Source organism: Anarrhichthys ocellatus, unplaced genomic scaffold (assembly GCF_004355925.1).
Source record: "Anarrhichthys ocellatus isolate YVR2014 unplaced genomic scaffold, GSC_Weel_1.0 scaffold37, whole genome shotgun sequence".
NCBI lineage: Eukaryota > Metazoa > Chordata > Actinopteri > Perciformes > Anarhichadidae > Anarrhichthys > Anarrhichthys ocellatus.
The window spans coordinates 2,412,475-2,433,715 of record NW_022280067.1 but is presented as its reverse complement, the minus strand read 5'-3'; the positions used below and the strand labels follow the sequence as shown (position 1 = coordinate 2,433,715).

Genomic DNA, 21,241 nt, shown 5'->3' with positions numbered 1-21,241 from the left:
AGATAGTGGACTTAATACAGTATTTACACTCTTTACAGTTTATAGGTATCTCTTGTTTCTTTCTTTTTTTTTTTAGGAGGTTTGTTTACCTGTAGAAGTCCATCTTGTCTATTTCAGGGTAGTAGTCCTCAATCTTGGCGTGGGCATGGCTTATGAAGATAGTGAAGTTGGACAGGGAGCTCTGCACAGGGAATACCTTGGAAAAGCTGCTGATGTTATTGCCAATGCCGTCCACCAGACTCTGTACACCTGAGAGACGGATCAATCCATTAATCCATCAGTTTGAATAAATGGCCTGAGTAAAAGCCGGTAGCTGCAGCAGGAAAAACTTCACTACACGATTTAAAGATGGCAAACGCTATACTTTTAAAGTTGGATAGAATTCTCACTTACTCTCCACAAGACTTCTGGTCTGTTCCACCACCATATGTGGCGTGTCGTTTAAAGAGGCGTAGCCCTGTGAGAAGAAAAGGACAAAGTGTTGGGACATGGAGTTTCTGGGTCCATTTGTAGGGTGATTTTTCTTAATTTGAATGAAATGGGTGACACGAGCACATTAAATATCTCCTATTAGATATGATGTATAGATTTATAGTTCTGGCGCTCACCATCTGGACGATAGCACTGAGGTCTGTTCTCAAAACGTCGTTCATCTTTTTCAGCTGAGCATTCACCTTGGGTAGCTAAAATGTGAACAGACAATGAAACATTGATAAACATTCAGCAATGCCATGTCAGTGTTTTGGTGCACCCTAAACGATTCAGTACGTATTACTAAGTTATCAGATAAGCAGCTGAGAACGTCGTCTTCATAAAGGAGCTAGATTTCAGTAGTTCAGCAGTCATGTAGTAAAAATTGGGACACATGTAAGTGAACTTGAATCCCATTTGCATTCAGTTTCGTACCCGTGTATAGTTGGCGCCGATCTGCAGCTGGGACAGTGACTGGCGGATGTTGCGGCACAGCTGGGCAGATGTGGCGTCTGACTCCTCGTCGTGGCAGCCCCGGTCGTTGAGGGTCCGGTTGATACTGGTCCGGACCAGACTCAAGTTGAAGTTGAGCTTCCCCGCTCCTTCCTGGAGGACCTCCAGACCCACATTGACGTTCTCAAGGGCCTCCTTGGTTTCTCGCATGGCTGAATTGAAAGAGAGCAGAGATGAGATTGAACGTGTGTTCATCATGAGGGAAAAACCATGAAAACTCTCTCGGAACACAATTTTCCTTCTGAAAAAGTAGAACAATGGAGTGAGACAATTTCCATTGTTTCTGTTGTAAACTTGTTCTTGCAACATTTAATTTAGGTCGAGCAGTCTTACCTACTCCACTACATTGAACAATAAATCAACTTTTCTCATTAGCTAACCTATATTTTGAGGTAGAATGTATATTGAATGAGTTGTACGGAAAGACGTTTTTTCCCCCCGTGAGCCTCAGACTGCGTAGCTTTGCTGCAAAATGAATAATGAATATTTAATTTAAATCTTTTAGTTCTGTCCTGGGAAATCATGTGGAATTGTTAAAACAGGAAGTATATAAATGCACTCTCCTATTCAGAGCAGTAAAATAACTTTTTTGACAATGTTTCTGGGGCAAATACAACTTTCAAATACATTTCTGTTTTACAATTTAACAAAATAAATTGGCTTTTAATATCAACATCCACAGCAAGAGACAGTCTGCATGACAGTGGCTCATGTTACACAAAAGCACTCATACATGAAACAAAGTTTGCACTCTTTGTCCGGACCGGGACTGAGCCGAGTTTATCACACAGAGGCTCAGATCCACTGTTCTGCTGCATCTGAAATTGGACTCTTGACTTTGCTTCTTCTCTTAAAGACGGTCGCTGTCAGTAGCTAACTCGTTCCCAAGCATTTGAATGCATCCCAAGTGAACAGCCACGGTTAGTTAACGATCACGGAGTAGCCTGCAGCAGCCATTTAACATTAAACAGGATAAAGAATGTAGAAACACTGGCATCCTTGAACATATAAAAGATGCAAGAGAGTAGGAGAGGAAACTAAACTCTTAGCCGTACTGGAGGGAGTTAAACCGGGATGGATGTTTTTTCTTATTATGAATCTCCTGTATCTTTAGTATCTGATGAAACAGTATTCGTACGGGATGATAAGATCCTCTGGCTGCTCAGCTCAGCCCCAGTAGGAACACAATAGTACACACACATTAAGAACACAAACTGTATTCACACTCATCTGTGCTCAAGCAGTTTAACCACCTGAACTGTATATTCCATGTAGTGTTACATCCATATACAGCTGCTTGTTGAATTACATAAAGCAACTCAAAAAAAGATGATACCTACATCGTGAAATATTCAAATCGTTGACTTACATGCGAGTGTGCTGTAATTTGTAATATGATTGGTCACAAAAGAACACACGTTTACGCTCACTTCACAGAAGGAAAACACACGTGGAGAAACAGGGAGATGTCCAGGTGCAGGCTGATGTTACATTGGGGTTTGGCAACATCTGGTTAACTTAAAATTGCACTCGGCAAGATTTTCTTTCATGGAAAGAAAATCATATCTGTAGAAAACTCTGTTTATTTTTCTGTTTGCCCATAAAAACAATGCATCTGGTGACAGCACTAGCAGAAACCCATCTGTGCATTCTGCAGGTGGTGCATTAAGAAACTGTAAGAAAACATTTATCCTAAAAGTTAGCAGGTGAACACTTAAATTCTGTGTCGTCAGGTTCGTCACACAAAGTCTGTCACCAGAGTCAGACGTTGCGCAGTGCAGTTTTAATACATTGATTGGTTGTTGTTCATTTAAGATGCTCGGATAGGTCCAAGTACTCAGGGAAGATCACAAGGGAACAGATTAGGGGTCAAAGGATTGAGGGACCGGTGTGCAGTTACTGAGGTACCGTTACCTTTGATGGCTCTCTCGATTTTCACTTCACAAAGAAAGCATAGAATATAAAGGTTAAAAAAATAATCTGAATGATAATTACAACTCACAGCTTTTATTAACTCCTGTAACCTGCGTTCAGTAGCAGCTTACAATAACCTGATCATATCGTATCTGAAGAGGAAATGAAAAGAAATACGCAGACGTACCTCCAGCCATATTGAGCACTCTGTCCAAGGCAGGACGGACCTCCTTATCCAACTGATCGTGTATCCTTCCACCCAATAATGGACCTATATCTGTAGAGAACACAGCATCAGATCCCTTTCTTTATTGTGTTTGCTGCTTCTGCAGGTGTTTAACGTTCAGGAAAGAGCTGCCTGCAGCGCTTACTCAAAAGTAGGATGAATACACAAGGGATCCTCTATAACAGTCACGGCTGTAGCTATCTAGACCCAGTTATGTCACAAATGTGTTGTCAAAACAAGTCGAGGAAAAGTAGACCCAGTGAATTCAGATAATAAGCATGATATACGACCAACAGCAGGAACCCAGTGAATCGTTTCTGTCCACTTACTTCACTATCAGAGGCACAGAGGAGGTCTACTTACTATCTAGGTCGTAGATGACTTTGTTCTTGGCGGTGGCGTATTGGGATATTAGGTAATCAATTTGCTGCAAACAGGAAACACAACAGAGCCGAGCAAAGAGAAGCAAACAGAAGCAGATGAAAATCAGTATATTCGTCTTGTCGTAGTACAGCACAGTTTCATGGTGTTCCTCAAAATGTAATGGAGAAAATGACAAAATATAACATCAGTCTTCACAAACAGTTTGTTCTCAGTAAAGTAAAGTGAGAGTTAAAACCTGGGCTCCTGAAATTGAATGGAATGATAGAAGATTCTCTCTTTTCCCACATGAATCCCACATGAATTTGAGCTTTTCATTCAACCATGACTGAACCCTTTTTTCATGCTTTCCCCACATCTTTACATTCGCTAAAATGTCCATAACTAGTAGCTATCTCTTCCTATAATCAGAAAATGATTTGCTGTCTATTTGAGGTTTGTTTTATAGAATTTGTAGGATATTTACACGATATAATGATTCCATTTGTATTGACAGCACATTATCTGAATTTCCATACTTTAACGTCGTGTTTTGGGCTACAAAGAGTGAACGACTCTGGTTCTTCTCACCATTGGCGTGTCGTTAGCGAAGGTGTGCAGGTCCCTCATGTTGCTGTTGACCAGCCTCCGTATGTTCTTCACCTGAGAGCTCAGGTTCTGGTTGGCAGCGTATGCACACAGCACTCCGATCCTGAACACATGACGAGCACACAGAGACACCGTTAACCTTTACGTCTCCATCTGTGCCACCGAGTGACCCCGCTGCTCCCACATCAGTCATCCCAGTAGCCCAGGGGGGAGTTTTGAGAGTGATGACATGCCGTCAACAGTAGGGGGCAGTGTGCACCACCACATCTACTTTTTTAACATTTTCTCTCTCAGCTTCCTCTGAGCGAGTGCACCTGTGGAATGAGCTTAATGTCCTCGACAGTCAGCTCTACCGCTCTTGTAATCACAGTTATGTGTGATGATCAACACATATTTGAAATGTGTCCCTTTCATGATGGCATAACAATGTACTGTTGGACAAGCATATTTCTATTAGAGTGGGATACAGCACAATAAAAGCAGAAAAGAAGATCACACATACTCTTAACTGTTAGCACAAAATGATGATGTTTATCAATATTATGTCTATTTGTCAGCAGACGGTGGTATTGTCTGCATTTTCAAGACAATAGATGACTTTCAGGACGACGTTCTCTAAAGTAAATCCACTCATAGCAGGGGATGTAGGTGTCTCTACACTGAGCTCTGGTCTGTATTATCTGAGGTCCCTGGGTTGTAAACATGTTCAAATTGAATGTGAAAACACAGAATTGCATAAAGCAGACCATTAAAGCGAGCCTCTCGCAGACTTCAAACAGACCTGAGTAGATCGGTACGAGGCTTAATTAGCTTGAGCAACATCAAGGGAGAGACGGCCCATAGTATTAAGCCCTTTCCATGACTCACACTCATCCCAGCTGAATCTTCAGCCCAGCGTATCACAGCCAGCGTAGTGTGTCTAAGTTTGTATTCATTGCTGCGTTGATGTGAGCGTGATTGGGGTTCGCCGGGTGATTAACTTCAGAACAGATGGTCCACGAAGCTTCTGTTCGCTGGAGTTGTGAGGCATCCAAACTCTAGACGGTACAGTTGTATAACACGGTGAATCTCATTTTTAGGAACGCTTCAGTGGAATAAGCAGCTTTATGAATGATGTTAGATGACTCGCAGAAAGGACTGACTCAGAGGCTACCGGGAAGGTTTAGATCAATGGCGATGAATCCGGGCGTTGTGACTCACTGTATAATAAGACATGCGGCCTGTTTATGTTTCTGTATAGGTGTTGCACAGCAGTTTGTATGCATGTGTGTGTGCCGACAGTGCATGCAAAGTGAGGTTATGCCCCATTCATAGTCTGAAGGGATGAAGAAGATGGTGCGTGTGTGTCCCTCTGTGAATATAATCCTGTTAATCTAACCTGCATTATGCTGCACACATTTTGTCACATTAGGGATTGTTCAGTGTCTTCATACACTGAATGCACACAATATTAGACACCTGATGAGGTGGAACCAGATAAGAGCCAATGGACCTCATGCTGTTATTCTTTTCATAACTTATTCTTACTTTATTTCTCGAAAGTTTGCCTAAAAAAACCCACCGTCTCAGTCAACGTGTATCTTTTATCCAAGCAGTGTTGTCCATCTATCCAAGAGATTTAATTTACAATGTAATAAAGGGATAACATACAGTGAGCGTGTCACGCCCGCCTTTACAAATGCGTTGTGGATACGTCCGTTCATGCAACCGTGGTGTAGTTTGTTTATAGCATAACGTCAGCTTTTTACTCATGGCGATGGCGCTTACGCTTCAAAAATCCTAAAAGTAATAGAGGGAACCAGTGCGATGCTAACTTCCTGTTGGCCCACAATAATACGTCATCTCTGAGGCGCTCTATACTAACCGTAGAATCCCATAATTGACCAATCAGAATCAAGTATTCAACAGTCAAAACCTGGATGTCAGAGCGTCTTTTCATTAGAAGAACTGTCTAATCAGTCTGTTGATAAATGCTTGGCACATATCAAGTGTTTTTTTGTAGTTAACAGGCATTTAAAATCAGCACAAATTACAAATATGTTGGAGCTCCATGTGCTGCCCTCGAGAGGGGAAACTCTCTTCATCTGTGTGGCATCGCGCTGCTCCCCGTCTGGAGGAACCGTAATGATGTTTGCCATAAATAGTGAGGAGGCCGACGCAGAGTAAACGCTGTCATCGTGTAAGTGGAGACTTAATGAGAAAAGTAGACCAAACAACGAGGCTGGGACACAGTGAAGTGGAGCCATCCGGAACCAGAGGAAGATTCAAAATGGCCACTTCCACAACAAAAGCCTTTTGTCCAACACTTGTCTCTCTGTCTCTCTCTCTCTCTGTCTCACTCTCACACACAAGAACGCACTTTCAGACTTTTTCTTTTACTCACAGATTCACACTCACACACACCTTCCATCGCTCTCTGTCTGTCTCTGGTTGTCTGTGTCTTTATTGCCAAAACGTCCATTCGTTCCTATCCAGCCTTTTCTCATTTGTCTTTCCGCTTTGGCTCGTCTGTTTTCATCTACGTCTCTTTCACTACACCTCTCAGACTTTAGTTTTGTTTCCCTCTCTCACTTCTATCTCTGATGCTTTATTTATATTTTTCTCTTCCCCCCCCGTCTCCTCTTTTGCCCTCAGCTCCCTCTCTCTCTCTCTCTCTCTCCCTTTTCTCTCAGTCTCTCTCCTTGTATCCACCTCCCTCTTTTTTTTCTTTGTCTCTCCCTCCCTCCTCCCTCCCTCCCAGTGTCGATGCAAGGTCACTGGAATCTGCAGCCAAACAAAGACTCTTTGAGAAGAACGGCGAGCGCTCTCTGACGAGCTGTGCAGTACACGACTCTTCACCTTTGCTTAGTTCAGTTAGGTTTGAGTTCGGTACGGGTTGCTTGGTCGTAGTTCAGATGTGTTGTTTTGAGAAGTGGTGAAATTATATCCGGAGATAAAACCGACAGAAGAGGAAGAAAAATACACATTTGTGTAGGAACAGAAAATGATCAAACAAACAACAAACTCGAGGTGGCAAGCACGGCATGCCGGAGCTGAATAATAGAAAATAGATGAGCGCTGCTGTTGAGTGCGTCTGATTAAAGGCAACAGGAAACATGTCAGCCGTTGCAGATAAAGACAGACTTCCCCCCCGCAGTGGCACCTTTATTTCACCTTAGATTCAATATTTTTATATCACATTTGATAGAGAGGTATTTCAGTGAATAGCTTTTTATAAGCAATGCCATAAAACTCGCGTATATGAGAGAAAAAAATATATGACAGCAGGCAAGAGAAGATTTAAAGTTTAGGCTTAAAATGAATAAAATATAACTTTTACCAACTTACACTTACTGACAAATTGAGGAGTCTCTTCCAAAATGTGATTTTGAAACTGATTACTGGCACAAAAAGTAGAACGATGACTAAAATACTAAAATGTAAATGGATGTACTTATCCACGGTTCTTTCCAAAATATTGGAAGGTAATTTTCAGGCAGCTGTTGCCCTTTAAAAAGCCGTTTATCAACTCAGCTGTTCACTTTGTGCAGACGAGTGCTGCTGTGCAGCATCATCACATTTCTCTGTGATCAGCAACTCCTAAACTGACCCGCTAGCTCAACCCTGTGTTCAACGGCTGCATGGCTGCTTGTTGTTACTGCGTCTCTTATTGACCGCGGGGGACAATTCAGACGCAGCGTGAGAAGGATTTACCTCCAGCGACGTTGTAAAAGGGCTGTAATTCCTGTTTGAGCGAAAGCCAAATGACACATGAAAGTCTCCCGCAGGGCGGAAACTCCACAACAGCAGATGAAGAAGAGCATCAAACTAGTGCATGCAGTGCCCCGGTATCTAGGCCACTACTGGGGGCTGAGCAGCGAGTGTTACATGGTCTGGTGGCTCCATAGCTTTTTACAAACTCGCAACAATGGCCCGCATTCAGCGCGGTGGTGGTCAGGAGGCTCGGGCAGTCGCCCTACAGCTCTTCCCTGCTTTCACACTGCTGGAACTGTACCTCTATTATCCTGTCACTCAATTAGAAAATGATAATGTAGTCATTGTAAGAATTCTAAAACAAATAATACCGCCAACAATCAAGCAAAATTGCTAACTAAACGGTGCTGTGCAGGAACTGCTTTTATTGCGATGACATTTTTTAGACCTACACCAGAGTATGACCTAAGGCCTTATTCAAAACATTCCATGCACATCTTTGAACATGAGAAGAATGGTATAATCAGCCTGACATCAGCGACCTGTATTCAAAAGCTCCTGAGAGACAGATAACATAGCAGCTTGTTTTTTCTTATGAATTTGGGACAATAGATGAGCTCATTACAGGATGCATGCACAGTGCATATTATAATATGCAGTCTTTGTATTCTGCCACTTCTTATTCCATATTTCCTCTTTTTATTCAACAGTATACACTCCTATTAAAGTCTTTATTCTATTAAGTCCCTGTTATATTTAATTTAGCCACCGTTTATTTCATCTAAGCCTCCGGTTAGCTTGTTTATATTCCATTTAACTGCTCTTTCCCCCCCCCCTCAACCAGCCATTGTTACATCCCTTCTATGCACTGTTATGTTTGTCTTCTCAGAGCTTGCCAGGTCACGGTCTGAACTTGGCTTCCCAGTGCAGCGTTGTGTCCTTTAAAGAATTTAACCAGACACTGAGAAGTTCTGACTCCGCGGCCTTTCGCTCCGGGCGTAGCAGCCCAGTAAACACGATGGTATTTTGCTCTGTTTTTCTTTCCGCTCATAAGGACGCCGTGTAAGTTGCTGTCTGTTCCGTCTAAAACTTGCCGCAGCGGTTTGATGGGAGACAACAGAACAGACCATTAATTCCACCGTAAACAGTCCAGGAATGATATGAATACTAAGCTGTGAGCCAAACAGCCTGTAGGGCTCAGGGCTGTGCAAACAGCCACAGAAGGTCACTGGAATACAGCAGTATTTTAAATACTCTACAGGGGCCAAAAGAAGGATGGTAGTGGTCGACTCAGTCTGAGCACTTGAGCAAGGCAGCAAATAAAAGTATAAATTACATCAGAGGACAGGTTTGGTTGAGGATTTTGGAAATTTGGATTCTACACGACCAGCTGCTGTGTAGTTTGACTCTTTTTAAATGAGCATATTAAAAACAGAAGGTGACACATTTGTTCTGCTCAGTAAATCATTCGTGGAATGAATAAAGTTATGAAAAATAATTAACCTTCCAAGCAAAAACTAATGGTGTGATTTAAAAATAAATGTCAGCTTTCCAAAACGAGAAATGACTGTAATTTACTCAGTAAACAGTAACTTCATAACAACTTCTTGCACTCTATTAAGCCTTGACTGAATCAGCTGTGATTATTTAGCTCTCAGTCTGTAGTTACAAAGACTCTGGACGACCTGAAGTGTAAAACTGTCTTTGGTGTCAGTATTCAAAGTCTGCTTTCCAGGAAACTTAGAGTTCTGTAAAGACCGTGATTGGTTTTAATAGCGTGGTCTCTTTCCCATTAAGTTAGCTCAGCATGGAGCAAACACTGCCCAGAGGCCAGATGCATTAAACTCTGTGTAGATTCGCGACAATGAAACGATGGCTCGAATGTAAATAAACGGATGATGTAAACATTGTAAACATGAGTTTATGGTCTCAATCTCTAGTTTCAAGTCTTCTTCAATACAACATGATGTTCATTTAGTAAATTATGGTCCATTTGGAGTCAAATAGACATAAAGCAGAGTATGCTTTAGGGCGGGGCTACACAGTGATTGACAGGTCTCTACCAGAGACGAATACGAGGTCTCTACGTCAATTTCAGTCAGCAATGGGTGACGTCACGATAACGACGTCCCCTACTTGTATACAGTCTATGGTCTGCTTCTCTACTTTGCACTCAAGTGTTTTGAATAACGACGTTTGTAAGACTAGTCATGTCACAGTGGAGAAACAAAAGGTTGATTGTGTTTCTGTGGACGTATAACAACCTAACCAGTATAGAAATATAATTCCCAGAGATCCTAAAGAGTATTGAACAGAACTACAGAAGCCAGAGCAGCTGACCACCAAGCCAGTGAGTCATGTTTAAAAACATAATCTGGTGGCTTGGTGTTTATTCCGTTATCCCTGTATTAAAAATGCTGCTATTTTCTGGATTGCAACCCCCCGCCGAGCCAATTGCACCTTTTTAGCTGTAAACGACATCACCGAGCCGTGCAGATTTTCCCTCTCGTATCTTTTCTCTCTCTCCTGTGCAACAATGTGCCACATCATCACTTTTGTAACACAAATGTGTCCAATAAATTACAAAAGAAAGCCTGACCAAGCTGTGAGCATCCATTAGTTTCACTATGTAGAGTTCCAGTTAGACTGAATTGATTTGTGGCCGTGCACACTACCAGAACCCACGGACCATAAAAGACCCCCGGACGAGGGAAAAAAATGTAATTAGTGAAGAAATAAAATGGATTTCCAGCTGTAAACCAGCAGAAACAAAACAGGAGAATCAGAATGATTAGTGTGATGGAGGTCTCTCCAGGAGATGTGATAAATGATGGGATGCACAGGAAATACTGACAGCGACCTCTCTACTTAATTAGCTTGGCAGTGGTTTGTGTGAAGCTGCCATTGCGTGGCGTCTTCGTGCTGGGCAGCGATCATGCGTGTGGACGTCATGGTTTGTGGACAGGGAGAGAGGTTCATTGAAGGAAGTTCAACTTAGAAATTCAGCAACATCTCCGAAAAACCTAAGACTAAAAGCTCAACACAGAGAATTCTTTCATTGATGTTAAAGTTATTCTAACACATTTAAACCTTGTCTTCTCAGTATCTTCATTAGTTGCTGTGGATGTACATTGAATACATTTAAAATGGCGTCACTTTTGCTACGCAACGTTTCATTTTGTTGGCTTTAACCGCTCCAAAACTCGGCTGAGCCCCCGGAAATGCACTGCACGTGACGACACCCGAGTAGCTTTGACATTTAGTCAGCAAGTGACATCTTCGTAGTCACTGTGGCTTCCTTCATGACAGAGTGAAGCTCATCTCACTATTAATGAATCCCCTAAAAATAGGCCGGCATGTGATGACTCCCGGCGGAGGCTGTTAACTGAGCGATGTGTGTGTTACAGGAGGAAGTGTGGGAGTGTGTGTGTGTGTGACTAATTTGTGCGCCTGCTTTTTTGCATCTGAAAGCATGAAAGAGTGTGTTCATGTATTTGTGTCAACAGTCAGAAAGTGAGTGAGAGGTGTTTTAGTATTACTAGATAGTTTCGTGGCGTTTCGTTGAAGTATCAAATGTCCCTTATTTAGTTGTTGATTGTTATTTGGACTAGAACATTACTAGCTTACCTTACATGTTACACACCCACCGTGTAAGTGAAGGAGTGTGTGCACAGATAGATGACATTAGATCTATTGTTTGTCTGTAGGCTGTGGCTGCTTCAGTGTAATAACAAGTGGACCGGTGATGAAAAGAGGTTCCTACTCATTAATTGGGTCACTTTATTAATAATTCAGCAGAATTCTGTGCTAATATTTTTTGTCACATCAATAAGAGGGGAGCTTTTTTAACCCCTGAAGGTCCATGCAGACTTAAGTAGTGTGAAACATACTGACTGAAGGTCTTGGCTCCTTAAGAGGTTATGTTTGAGCTCTATCATGTGATCAATCTTTAGGTTTCTTCATAATTCACTCTCTGGTTTTGCTCTTAAGGTTATGTATTGACATGACTATCCACCTCATGTCACCTCTAAAGAGGAGCAGCTGCAATAGCAGGCAGGTTACAAAAAGCAAGGGCCATCGAAATCAGAAAGGTTCACGTGACAGAAGAGAACAGAGCAGACAGTCGGACGTCTGTAGACATTAAAATGGGATCAGACATTTTTCTGACACGACACTGAACACAGCCTGAGGTCCTATTGTCTAAATCACTAGCACTTCAAAGCAATGTTATAAACAATCTTTTTTAATTCAGAATATACTACACATCCCCTTCAGAGAGTTTTACATCATGTTGCTTCTCTTTTGCTTTATATGTAAACTAATGTTTGAATACTGAGTTTGTTTATGGAGTCGATTGTGAAACATCTCTTCTAGCGGTGTTTTCCTTGTTTTCAACTTCCCACAGCCTCGACATACTACCCACATTCAAATTAATGCCGTTTTTCGCTGCGACGCCTGATCTGGTGTGATTGCCGCCTCAGAGCCTCAACTGACTGATTAAGATTTAAAGTGCAGGGTGCTGAGTGCTCAGTTCACTGCCACATACATTATCATTAATTAATTAATGATTAGAATGAATTACTAACCTCATAACGTTGGGACCTTTTGTGTTTAATAGTTCTGGACACCCAGCGACTTAAATAGACTGCTGAAATGCATGCTGGGTAACCACAGAGGGAACAGAGGGAAGGATCTTCAATTTGTCATTTTGAATGAATCCACGCATGTGGATTCGGAGCTGATTAGTGAAGACTGCAATAGCCACTGCTGTTGATTTAATAATGTCCTGTGTGGTCTTTAGATAGCTGGGGGGCCTGATGCAACATGCCGTTCTACTGCACAGTTCATGTATTAATGCACGAGATAAGACGTTATACGCTAGTAACAAACACACATGGGCTGGCGGGACAGATGTTCATTTAAACTACCACAGCACCCGTGATCACATTCACATGAGGATCAACGGAGAGCAAATATTGAGATTTGATCGTACAGAAAGTAAATGGATCATCTGCCATTCCTGTGATACAGAAGAAGTCCTATAAGTCCTGTATTTAGACCGGTCATTATAAACTCGCTGTGCAGCCAAGCGTCGTTCACAGCTACAGACACTTATTTTAAATCTGTGGTTATTTTAAAATAGTGGAGGCAAAGTTTCCCCCAAGATAGCGCCGGACGGCATGCTGGGTACAGCTCGCTCTCTGTCGCTCGCTACATTACATTCCAGAACAGATAAAGAAAGAGAGAACGGAGATCTATGGGACATATTTATAAGTTTATAAGTGTATCGCTGAGGACCCAATGAAGCGCATTGTCCAGTGTTAGGTTTGGATGAGCGGAGAGAGACCAAGCAGTCGGCCCGATCCGAACAGGCGCGTTTTAAATGGACACTGCACTAATGTATGAATGTGAGTAAATGATGCAAAAGACATGAAGAATATTCCCATTTGATGAAGCGCACCGCAGCCTTTAAACACACGAGGTCTTGACTTCAGATATTTCTCTGCATGTAGTGAGAACATCATACAGCTTCAATGAAAAACTGAAAGAAAGCAATACAGAAGATTGGAATAAGAGGGTCTTGTCAATGCTCAAGATACTTTATAGGAGTCAAGATGTATTCATATTGATGCAGATCTTCATTAATATGCACCAAATAGAACAAACAAAGCATAAACCCAAACGATGTTTTGAGTAAATTGGGTAATTCAAGTTATGTAATTCTGGCTTCATCAGACCAAACATAACCGGGACAAGGCTGCAGACATTCATTATTGCTGCATCATCACTAATACTAACAACTAACAATTCCAGTTCATCTCACATTACACTTGTGTCTAAATGGCTGTTTGCAGAGCGGGATGTAATCTGTGACGCTGACATGTTTCTGGCTGTGTATAGAAACACTTCTGTTTTCTTAATCAACCACAGCGCCGTGTGCCAAGATTAATAGCTCTGAAAGAAATCAGTCTAATGTAATTAGATGGCGCGGTAATTTGAGGATTTGCAATTAATGCCGGCTTGTTAATCAGGTTGTTTATTTAGATTTCAAGATTCATTCACCTGCGGAATCAGAGTGCTGCCTTTATCTGGTTCTGATTGAATCAATAGTGTTTTTGTAAATGCACTGATTGAATCTACAAAATCCCATTTATTCTGACAAAGCTAAATTTCTGCCTCTAGCACATAAGATACAGAATGAACTCTGTCCTGAGCTTCACATCTGCTGTGTGTTTTGGTAGATTTCATCACAGAGCATCTGAGCGGGAGTGTGTGCATTTTTCGGCATGACTTGCATCCGTGCGAGTCAAATCCTTCCAGCACTGCTCTAACCCAGTGAACATTATTCATTCATGTTTACAACCACAGCTTTTTGGCTGCTCCTCTGGGATTTGACCCTGCCACTTTCAGAGTAAAGGGGTGACGCAAGAGTTTTAGTTTTTCATCTCGTCTCCTGCTCTGATTCTGTCACATAAACCCCATGGAAAATATTATGAATAAAACTATGTGCTGGTCATGTGTTTGGGAAATTAGATAAAAGGGTTTTATTGGGTGAAGGGCATTAAGGTGAGAAACAATTGGAAGCATTGTAATGTCATGAGGGAGTGATTGTTACTTGTAAAACAAGTAACTCATGGATTACATGCAGAGTGACAATAGTAGTTTATTGACCGCTGTACTGTCTGTCCTAAACGTCTGTCAAAGAATGTCCTGGTGTGATAAAACTCATTTTGTTTGTGGCATCTTCCCCCTCCTCTCTTATCTTGAAACATGTTATCTCCCCCCCCCCCCCCCCCCTCGCTGGGTGTCTCTTACCCCTCTCAATCCAATGTCAACACTTCTTGGAAAATACCCATCACCCCTTTCCACTCCTCTCTGCCTCGCTGTTAGCTTTCTAGTGGTGGTAAAAAAAAGCCGCCTGGGCTCGGTGCTCATCACTCTCCTGCCTGTAATTGCTTCATTAGAGCCTCTGCAGCGTCTCTGCCTGGTAGCTGGGGAGATTTAATAAGAGCTCCGAGGATGCTCTCGGACTCTCGTGTCTGGGCTTCTAGGATATTGCCTTGGAATTTCTAATAGCCGGGCTTCGTTCCAACGGAGACAAAAAGTCAAAGAATGTCAAACTATGTACACTCCTGGATCCCTTCTGTTCTAATACGAGAGGCAAACGTAGCTCTCCCCAGCCTTTTGTGCTGCGGCTGCATCCCCAGCGGCTCCTGCTTCTTCTACCGCTGAGACTAAACAGAGTGGAGAGAGGGTTGAGTTTCCTCTGGTCCATTTTCTGAAAGATGAGATGCAGGAGGAGCCACATGATGTAAGAGGCAGAAGAAGCACAAATTAAACCTAAAGCTTTGCTCCCAAAACATGTTTTAACCCACTCCTTTAGACGAATCAAGTGGTGTGTTCTGATGTCTTTTTAGCATTTAATTACCATTTTGTGTTTCCCTGTTGAGCTGCAGTGGTGCATATCCATAATTTATGACAGAAATATACAGGTGCATAAGAAACTGGTTATTTTTAGGCTGCTCTGAACAGGCTCCGTCGCTTTCAATGTACTGTACACATAACTTTGGGTCTTGGTTGGTCACGACCAAAATAATTCACTAAAATAGAACTTGCTCTGGAGAAGTCTGGAGAGTTGGGCAACACTCCAATAAGGAATGTGAAAGTTCAGCAAAGTCATGACATTCTCCTTCAGTCATATGACTTCATTTAGCTAATGTCCTTGAATGCTTTTAATTGACCTTGAGCTGCCTGTCTACATGTAAAAGAAATCCACTGTAAAGTTGAACCAAACACTGTCTGTACTTGATAGCAGATGATAAAAGGAGTGGTCCAGGTAGAAACATTTCCAGTCCAGGAAATCAACCTATTTACCTCAATTTTCCAACATCAACAATTTCACTTCATGCTGTTTCTCTTCACTGCCATTTCTCATTTGCCAAGATGTTGGCTCTGCAACATTAGGGGAATGCACCCTAAGCAACTGTAGTAAAAAAAAAAAAAAATGGCATCTGAAGTCACGATCTTCCTGCTGGCGGGTTTCCATGTATGCAATATGAATAAAATGTATATTATCTCAGTTTCTGTGCTGAAAATAGCAGGAGGTACTATCTATTGAATTCATAGATTACAATAATTATCACAGTTACTACAGTTTGAAACAGTAGGAATGTAGGAATTCATTTGTAGTGCTAGATTCATTGTGTTTCCCACGGGATAAAATCATCAGCCATGTGCTTAAAATGTGCATGTTAAATGTGGAAATGACAGCTGGAGCAGTTAATAATAAAGCCTGGAGGCAGAGTAGGTATTATATAAGAGAGCCAAGGAGAACAGGAAGGTGTAGAGACCATTTAAAACACATGATACATAGTCCTATAGATTTGATTTATTTGTACTTTAGCCGAGCGTTGACGTGAATGAAGACTTCCCACCACAGTTAATGAAAGCTCTGTGTGTGTGAATCCCCCTGCAGATAATGACCAGTGCTTAGACTGAATAAGTATGAAGGGTGCTGCCACAAAGTATCTACGGTAGGAAATTACTATATATAGTAAACAGCATGGGGGGGGTGGGGAAAGCTGATGGCCGTGCGTGTTTGTGTGTGAAACAGACTCACAAGATGACCAGAGGTGCATGCGTGTCCAGTGTGTTTTTGCCTGAATGTGTGTGCATGAGCACGACACTGTAAAAGACAGAGGTGTAGCTTGCATTTGGTTCCAGTATGCATGATTGTGCACACACTGTTTGCACCAGAAATACACACATGCGTGCAAGCTGACACCCCCACGTGTGTCTCGTGTGTGTGTGTGTGTGTGTGTGTGTGTGTGTGTGTGTGTGTGTGTGTGTGTGTGTGTGTGTGTGTGTGTGTGTGTGCATGCGTCATACTCACGTGATGACCAGTGAGGTGGCGAAGAGCAGCGTTCCCAGCAGACCACGCTGGCAATCTGCGTTCTTCCTCTGGCGCTGGTGCATCTCGCCGCCGCAGTTGTCACAGCAGCGGCACATGCAGAAGAAGATGCCCATTATCGGCACCAGAACGGCGAACAGCAGGCCAACCGCTGCACATACTAGGAAGCCTATCTCGTAGTAGATGGCCTGTGGTCAGCGGGCGGGGGTGAGATGAAGAACGAGGGACAGTTTATTCAGGAAACAACATCAGAGGTGGGAAGGGAAAGGAAGGGAGATGAAACAACAAGAAGGGCAAATGGGATGGAGGGTTTGTAGAGCGAAAACAGAATTGGATAAGGAGAGGTGAGCAGATGAGTTGGGGAGTGAGGGAGAGAAGAAAGGATAGATTAATAACGGCATAAAGGAGAAGAAGGGAGGACACACACAAGGAGGCAGAGGATAAAAATGAGCTACAAATCTAAAAATATCAAGACGGATCCCACCGCTGGAAATTCTCTCTCTACTCTTTGTCCAAAAGGGATTTGTGGTTAAACAATAGACACACGTTGCGTAACACTACTCACTGCCGGAGAATCCTTTCTTTGTAATTGTTAAATACTACGAGTCAATTCAATGCACGGCTCCTTAACTACATTATTACACGTAAATGCCAAGACTCTCTTTCTTCAAACCGTTGAGGGCGACAACACTTTTCTCACATACAGTACCACTGTGAGCGGGTTGAGACTTACAGTAGCTTAAGCTTAACGTTGCTTTTTACATAAATTTCCAATAAACCGCAATATGCACTGAGAGGATAGCAACACGTGAAGGATGATGGGAAAATACTCAAAGGAGTCAGAGCCATCCATGTTGCCCTGTGGTGCAGTTATTCCCACTCTAATGAAGGAGAAAGACAGCATTTCTGATGAAAAACCTGCTTCAATAGGAATAAACTACAAGGCAGCACTGCTGCTCTGAGGAACTTCAAACTGGAATTGAGTCTTAAAATCCAGATACAAAGAAACAAATCTGCCCTTGGGTGAGATAATTACACCTGTTTGAGTGCAGTTCATCCCTTTTTAATTATTTTATTGCATTAAGTTTCGCAAAAAACAAGGTGCTTGACTCAACCAGTTCCAGTTTATTACCAGTTATCACGAGACACGGGGAAATTATCTTGTGGCAGATTTCTGTCACTTGGTGCAAGATAGGATTTTAGTGATAAGATGTTGGACAAAAAACCTTACAACTCCAGCTGTACGCCTTAATTTAAAAGTTACATTGTCCCATTATAAAGTGAGGGTTTGTTTGGTACACCCAGATAAAACTAATGCAGTCTGATATAACAGCCATAGAGTCTACCTTCATGGAGGTTAGAACAATTCATCAGTCCCATTTAAGACTAGACCAACGATTGGATACAAAAATACTTATAATCATAATCTACAGCCTCCAAAATGACTATAAAGTAGAGTCAACACATGAAGCATTGTGGGCCCGATCTTACCCAGTGCAAAGCGGTGCACTGTGCAGCTCATCTGTGCGCCCATCGGCGTCTTGGTCTAAAAATAAGGTGTGGTCCGGCACTAAAGAAACTGGTCTGAAGTACATGACGCAGTATTTTCCTGCTATTTACAACTGATGTACATGCTGCGTGCTTCATGTAGCGAAAGCAATTTCCACACACCTGGCTTTTAAAGTTAATGGGCGATGACACCCTGATTGGTTTAATTCATGTTACGCCCAAAACACACCCATGATTAATTAAGAGACTAAATACAACCCCTTGCCTCAGATTATGCACCATTTAATGAGCGGAAGTGGAGGAAGACATGCGGCAAATTCACTTAGATTTAGTGTGTCCCAATACATTGAATGTCAAATTCTGTATGCCGAAAAATACAAGGATGGTCTACTGCATCCGGTCGCATTTTGCAGGTTGCAAGAGCACATCCTTTTCTTGCCATTTTTACCCACAATCCTCTGCGCTATTAGCAAGAGGGTCAACGTTTAAGATGCAACGTTATGAAGTAGTACGTCCCAATTCAATGCTTAGAGCTTGCATCAGTACGTACTTTGTAAGGGCAGTGGTGGTATGTACTAAAAGTAAGAAAAAGTATGCGGTTTGGAAGTCAGCGGAGAATCTATCGTGTGATTGTCGTATTAGATCACATTAGTTTTAGCGAAGTGTAGCTAATGAACTGACAACTGAGTGTACATTACCTGTGGGACTCTAAAGAAAAAAAACCTGAACTTGACGGGACAAACTAGAAAATGGAAAGTTGTCAAGCTGAAGTCTTCTTTCCTTTTTTTCAAGAAATATAAGTTTTTTTAAATGTACAAAAATTTGAAATGCAGGTACAGTATCGGCAGTGAACAGTTAGACTGTTAATAATAGTTATTGGACAGTTAGTAGGAGTGTAGTGAGGTCGTTATGGTGAGGACCAGTAAGATTAGGATGGAGGAGAGAGCATAGGAATGCTGACTGTCATATTCTTCTATATGAATACTCTGTATTTACAGTTTGTTCTGCTTTGCTTCTCAATCGTCAGCTCTGAAATCTGCACATCCGTCATCACAAAGCCTCAATAATCCTCGACTTTGATTGAATATTAGAAATATTCAAGGTGACTCAATTTCTTTCAAATTTGCCCAGATATATTGAGAGAGTTGAAATTGCTGCTGTTGGCAGGTTGTACAGTACTCCTGTCATGTACCACAGTGCTCCCCGTTAATCTGCCCCGTTCTGAACCGCACTCGGCACAGGCTTTGGAAATTGGCAAAATTGAATAGGGGATTGGCCAATTCCCACACCACATGTAAGGTGTCACAATGATGTTCAATAGCTTCTCGTTATGAAAGGATCAAAGCGGGGCTGCTATCACCGCTCCTGAATGGACGAACTGCTCTCCCGGCTGATTCACACTAATCTTAATCGCCTCCATAAGTCATGTCCATGACCCGGCCTTCTCTGGAGACCTGCGGCTTTTCTGCTTTTTAACATGCAGGGTGAAAAGAAGTGGCTTCTGAACTCGTCAGAGAGGAGTATTCTTCTCTGGTTCATCCCTAAATCTCTGTGCAGAGTCTCAGGCGGTGGACATAATCCAACATCCGAAAGCGTGTGTTTAGCTGAGTGGGGTTCCTGGATGTGCTATAAACATAGTTTATGAGATGTAGGAAGAAAGAGACCCCAATCAGACCCTTTCTGACCTAAAAGTTACTGCAAGGAACTTTCATTTTGTGTCGATTACGGTGGTCCCTGTGGACCAAAGTGGTTCAAGTGTTTCCGAGCACCAGATTCCCTTCAGGAAACCTCTCATTTTACTTCAGGAGTGTCTGACAGTGGGCTGAATCCGACCCAATGACAATTATTAAGAATAACTATATAGAAATAACCAATCTACTCGCCCATTGTCTGGTTTACTTATGTAGGTCCTAAAGAGACGTCGGTATTAATTTGAGACGGTTTCATAACCAATTAAAAGTTCCTCACAGTAACTTTAAAGAATACAAACAGGGAGGAAAAGAAGAATCCAACGTTTTGACAATATTAAGAGGCAAAGAAAGAAAGAAGAGAGACACTGGGCGTGTGTGTGTGTGTGTGTGTGTGTGTGTGTGTGGGTGTGTGGTCTGCCTTCTAAGAGCACCAATGTCAGCCCAGTTGTTGGGGACATTTTGCAAACTGAACGCTTGCATTGTCATTGTGCTTCTGGGCTCTGCTTGTTATTGGGTGAATCTTCACAAAAAAAAGGTCAAAAATGTTTTAATTTTGTTCCACCACCACTCTTCAACAGCCCTCAGCTCTGACTATTTTTGGACTAAAGCTTTGTGTTGGCAAATACCCAAAAGAAGAAGGTGACCTTCCTATAAGAGCACACCGAATGATGAGGTGGCATCGTGTCTGAGGGCTGAAGATTTTAAAGTGACGATCCTTAAGATGTCAGACCGGGTTGATTTCTCTTTGTGTGAAAACAGTGGAGTTGTGCTTAAAGTTTAGTAGTCTGGAGTCTTGAATTCTGAATGAATTGACGTCATGGTTCTTTGTGTTTTTAGTGCTTCCTGTTTGGATTCATTGTTGTGCCTCAGATCCTGCTGCTTGATAGTGAATTGGATTGGATGCCACTTTGGATCCACAAGGGAGAACATCAGGCTTTATTCTCCATGATGTCTTTTATTAGGTAGGGAGGAGAAGTCAAGACTGCAACAAACATCAAGCCTTTGATCACAGCTGGACTATTTCAATCCACTGCATAGAGGCTTTTATTTAAACCAAGATTACACCGGGACATTAACTGATTAACCTTCTACTATCAGGGAAATGATCCAATCTACTCTGGGTTGAAATGGTCTTTTAAATCAGGACGGGTCTGATGTTCCGTTGTTTGGTGGAGACATAGAGGAGATTGAATGTGAATTACACAAACCAATAAACCCTTTTGCTTGATTTAATATGTTTGTTGGTTTATTTTACATAAGCAATCAAGGGAATTAGCTCTTCTATGTATGTCATTGGATAACATTTCCATTTTGGGCAACGTAAATAATGAAAGTTGATCCTTT

At 42.1% G+C, this 21,241-nt stretch overlaps 1 protein-coding gene across 16 annotated transcripts in view; it reads right to left on the bottom strand.

The window, feature by feature from the left end:
* Window positions 1-21,241, bottom strand: part of prom1a (prominin 1a) — a 63,568-nt gene that overhangs the window by 16,809 nt on the left and 25,518 nt on the right. For all 16 annotated transcript variants that reach the window (XR_004213422.1, XR_004213424.1, XR_004213423.1 and 13 more), the window contains 8 exons: window positions 16,680-16,885; window positions 4,076-4,196; window positions 3,488-3,551; window positions 3,086-3,175; window positions 907-1,136; window positions 609-683; window positions 394-457; window positions 90-249 (listed from right to left, as the gene is read on the bottom strand). Coding sequence is in view for 4 of the 16 variants with exons in the window: in XM_031866846.1 (XP_031722706.1) it covers window positions 90-249; window positions 394-457; window positions 609-683; window positions 907-1,136; window positions 3,086-3,175; window positions 3,488-3,551; window positions 4,076-4,196; window positions 16,680-16,885 (1,010 nt within the window). In the remaining 12 variants the exon portion in view is untranslated. The remainder of the gene's footprint in view (window positions 1-89; window positions 250-393; window positions 458-608; window positions 684-906; window positions 1,137-3,085; window positions 3,176-3,487; window positions 3,552-4,075; window positions 4,197-16,679; window positions 16,886-21,241) is intronic.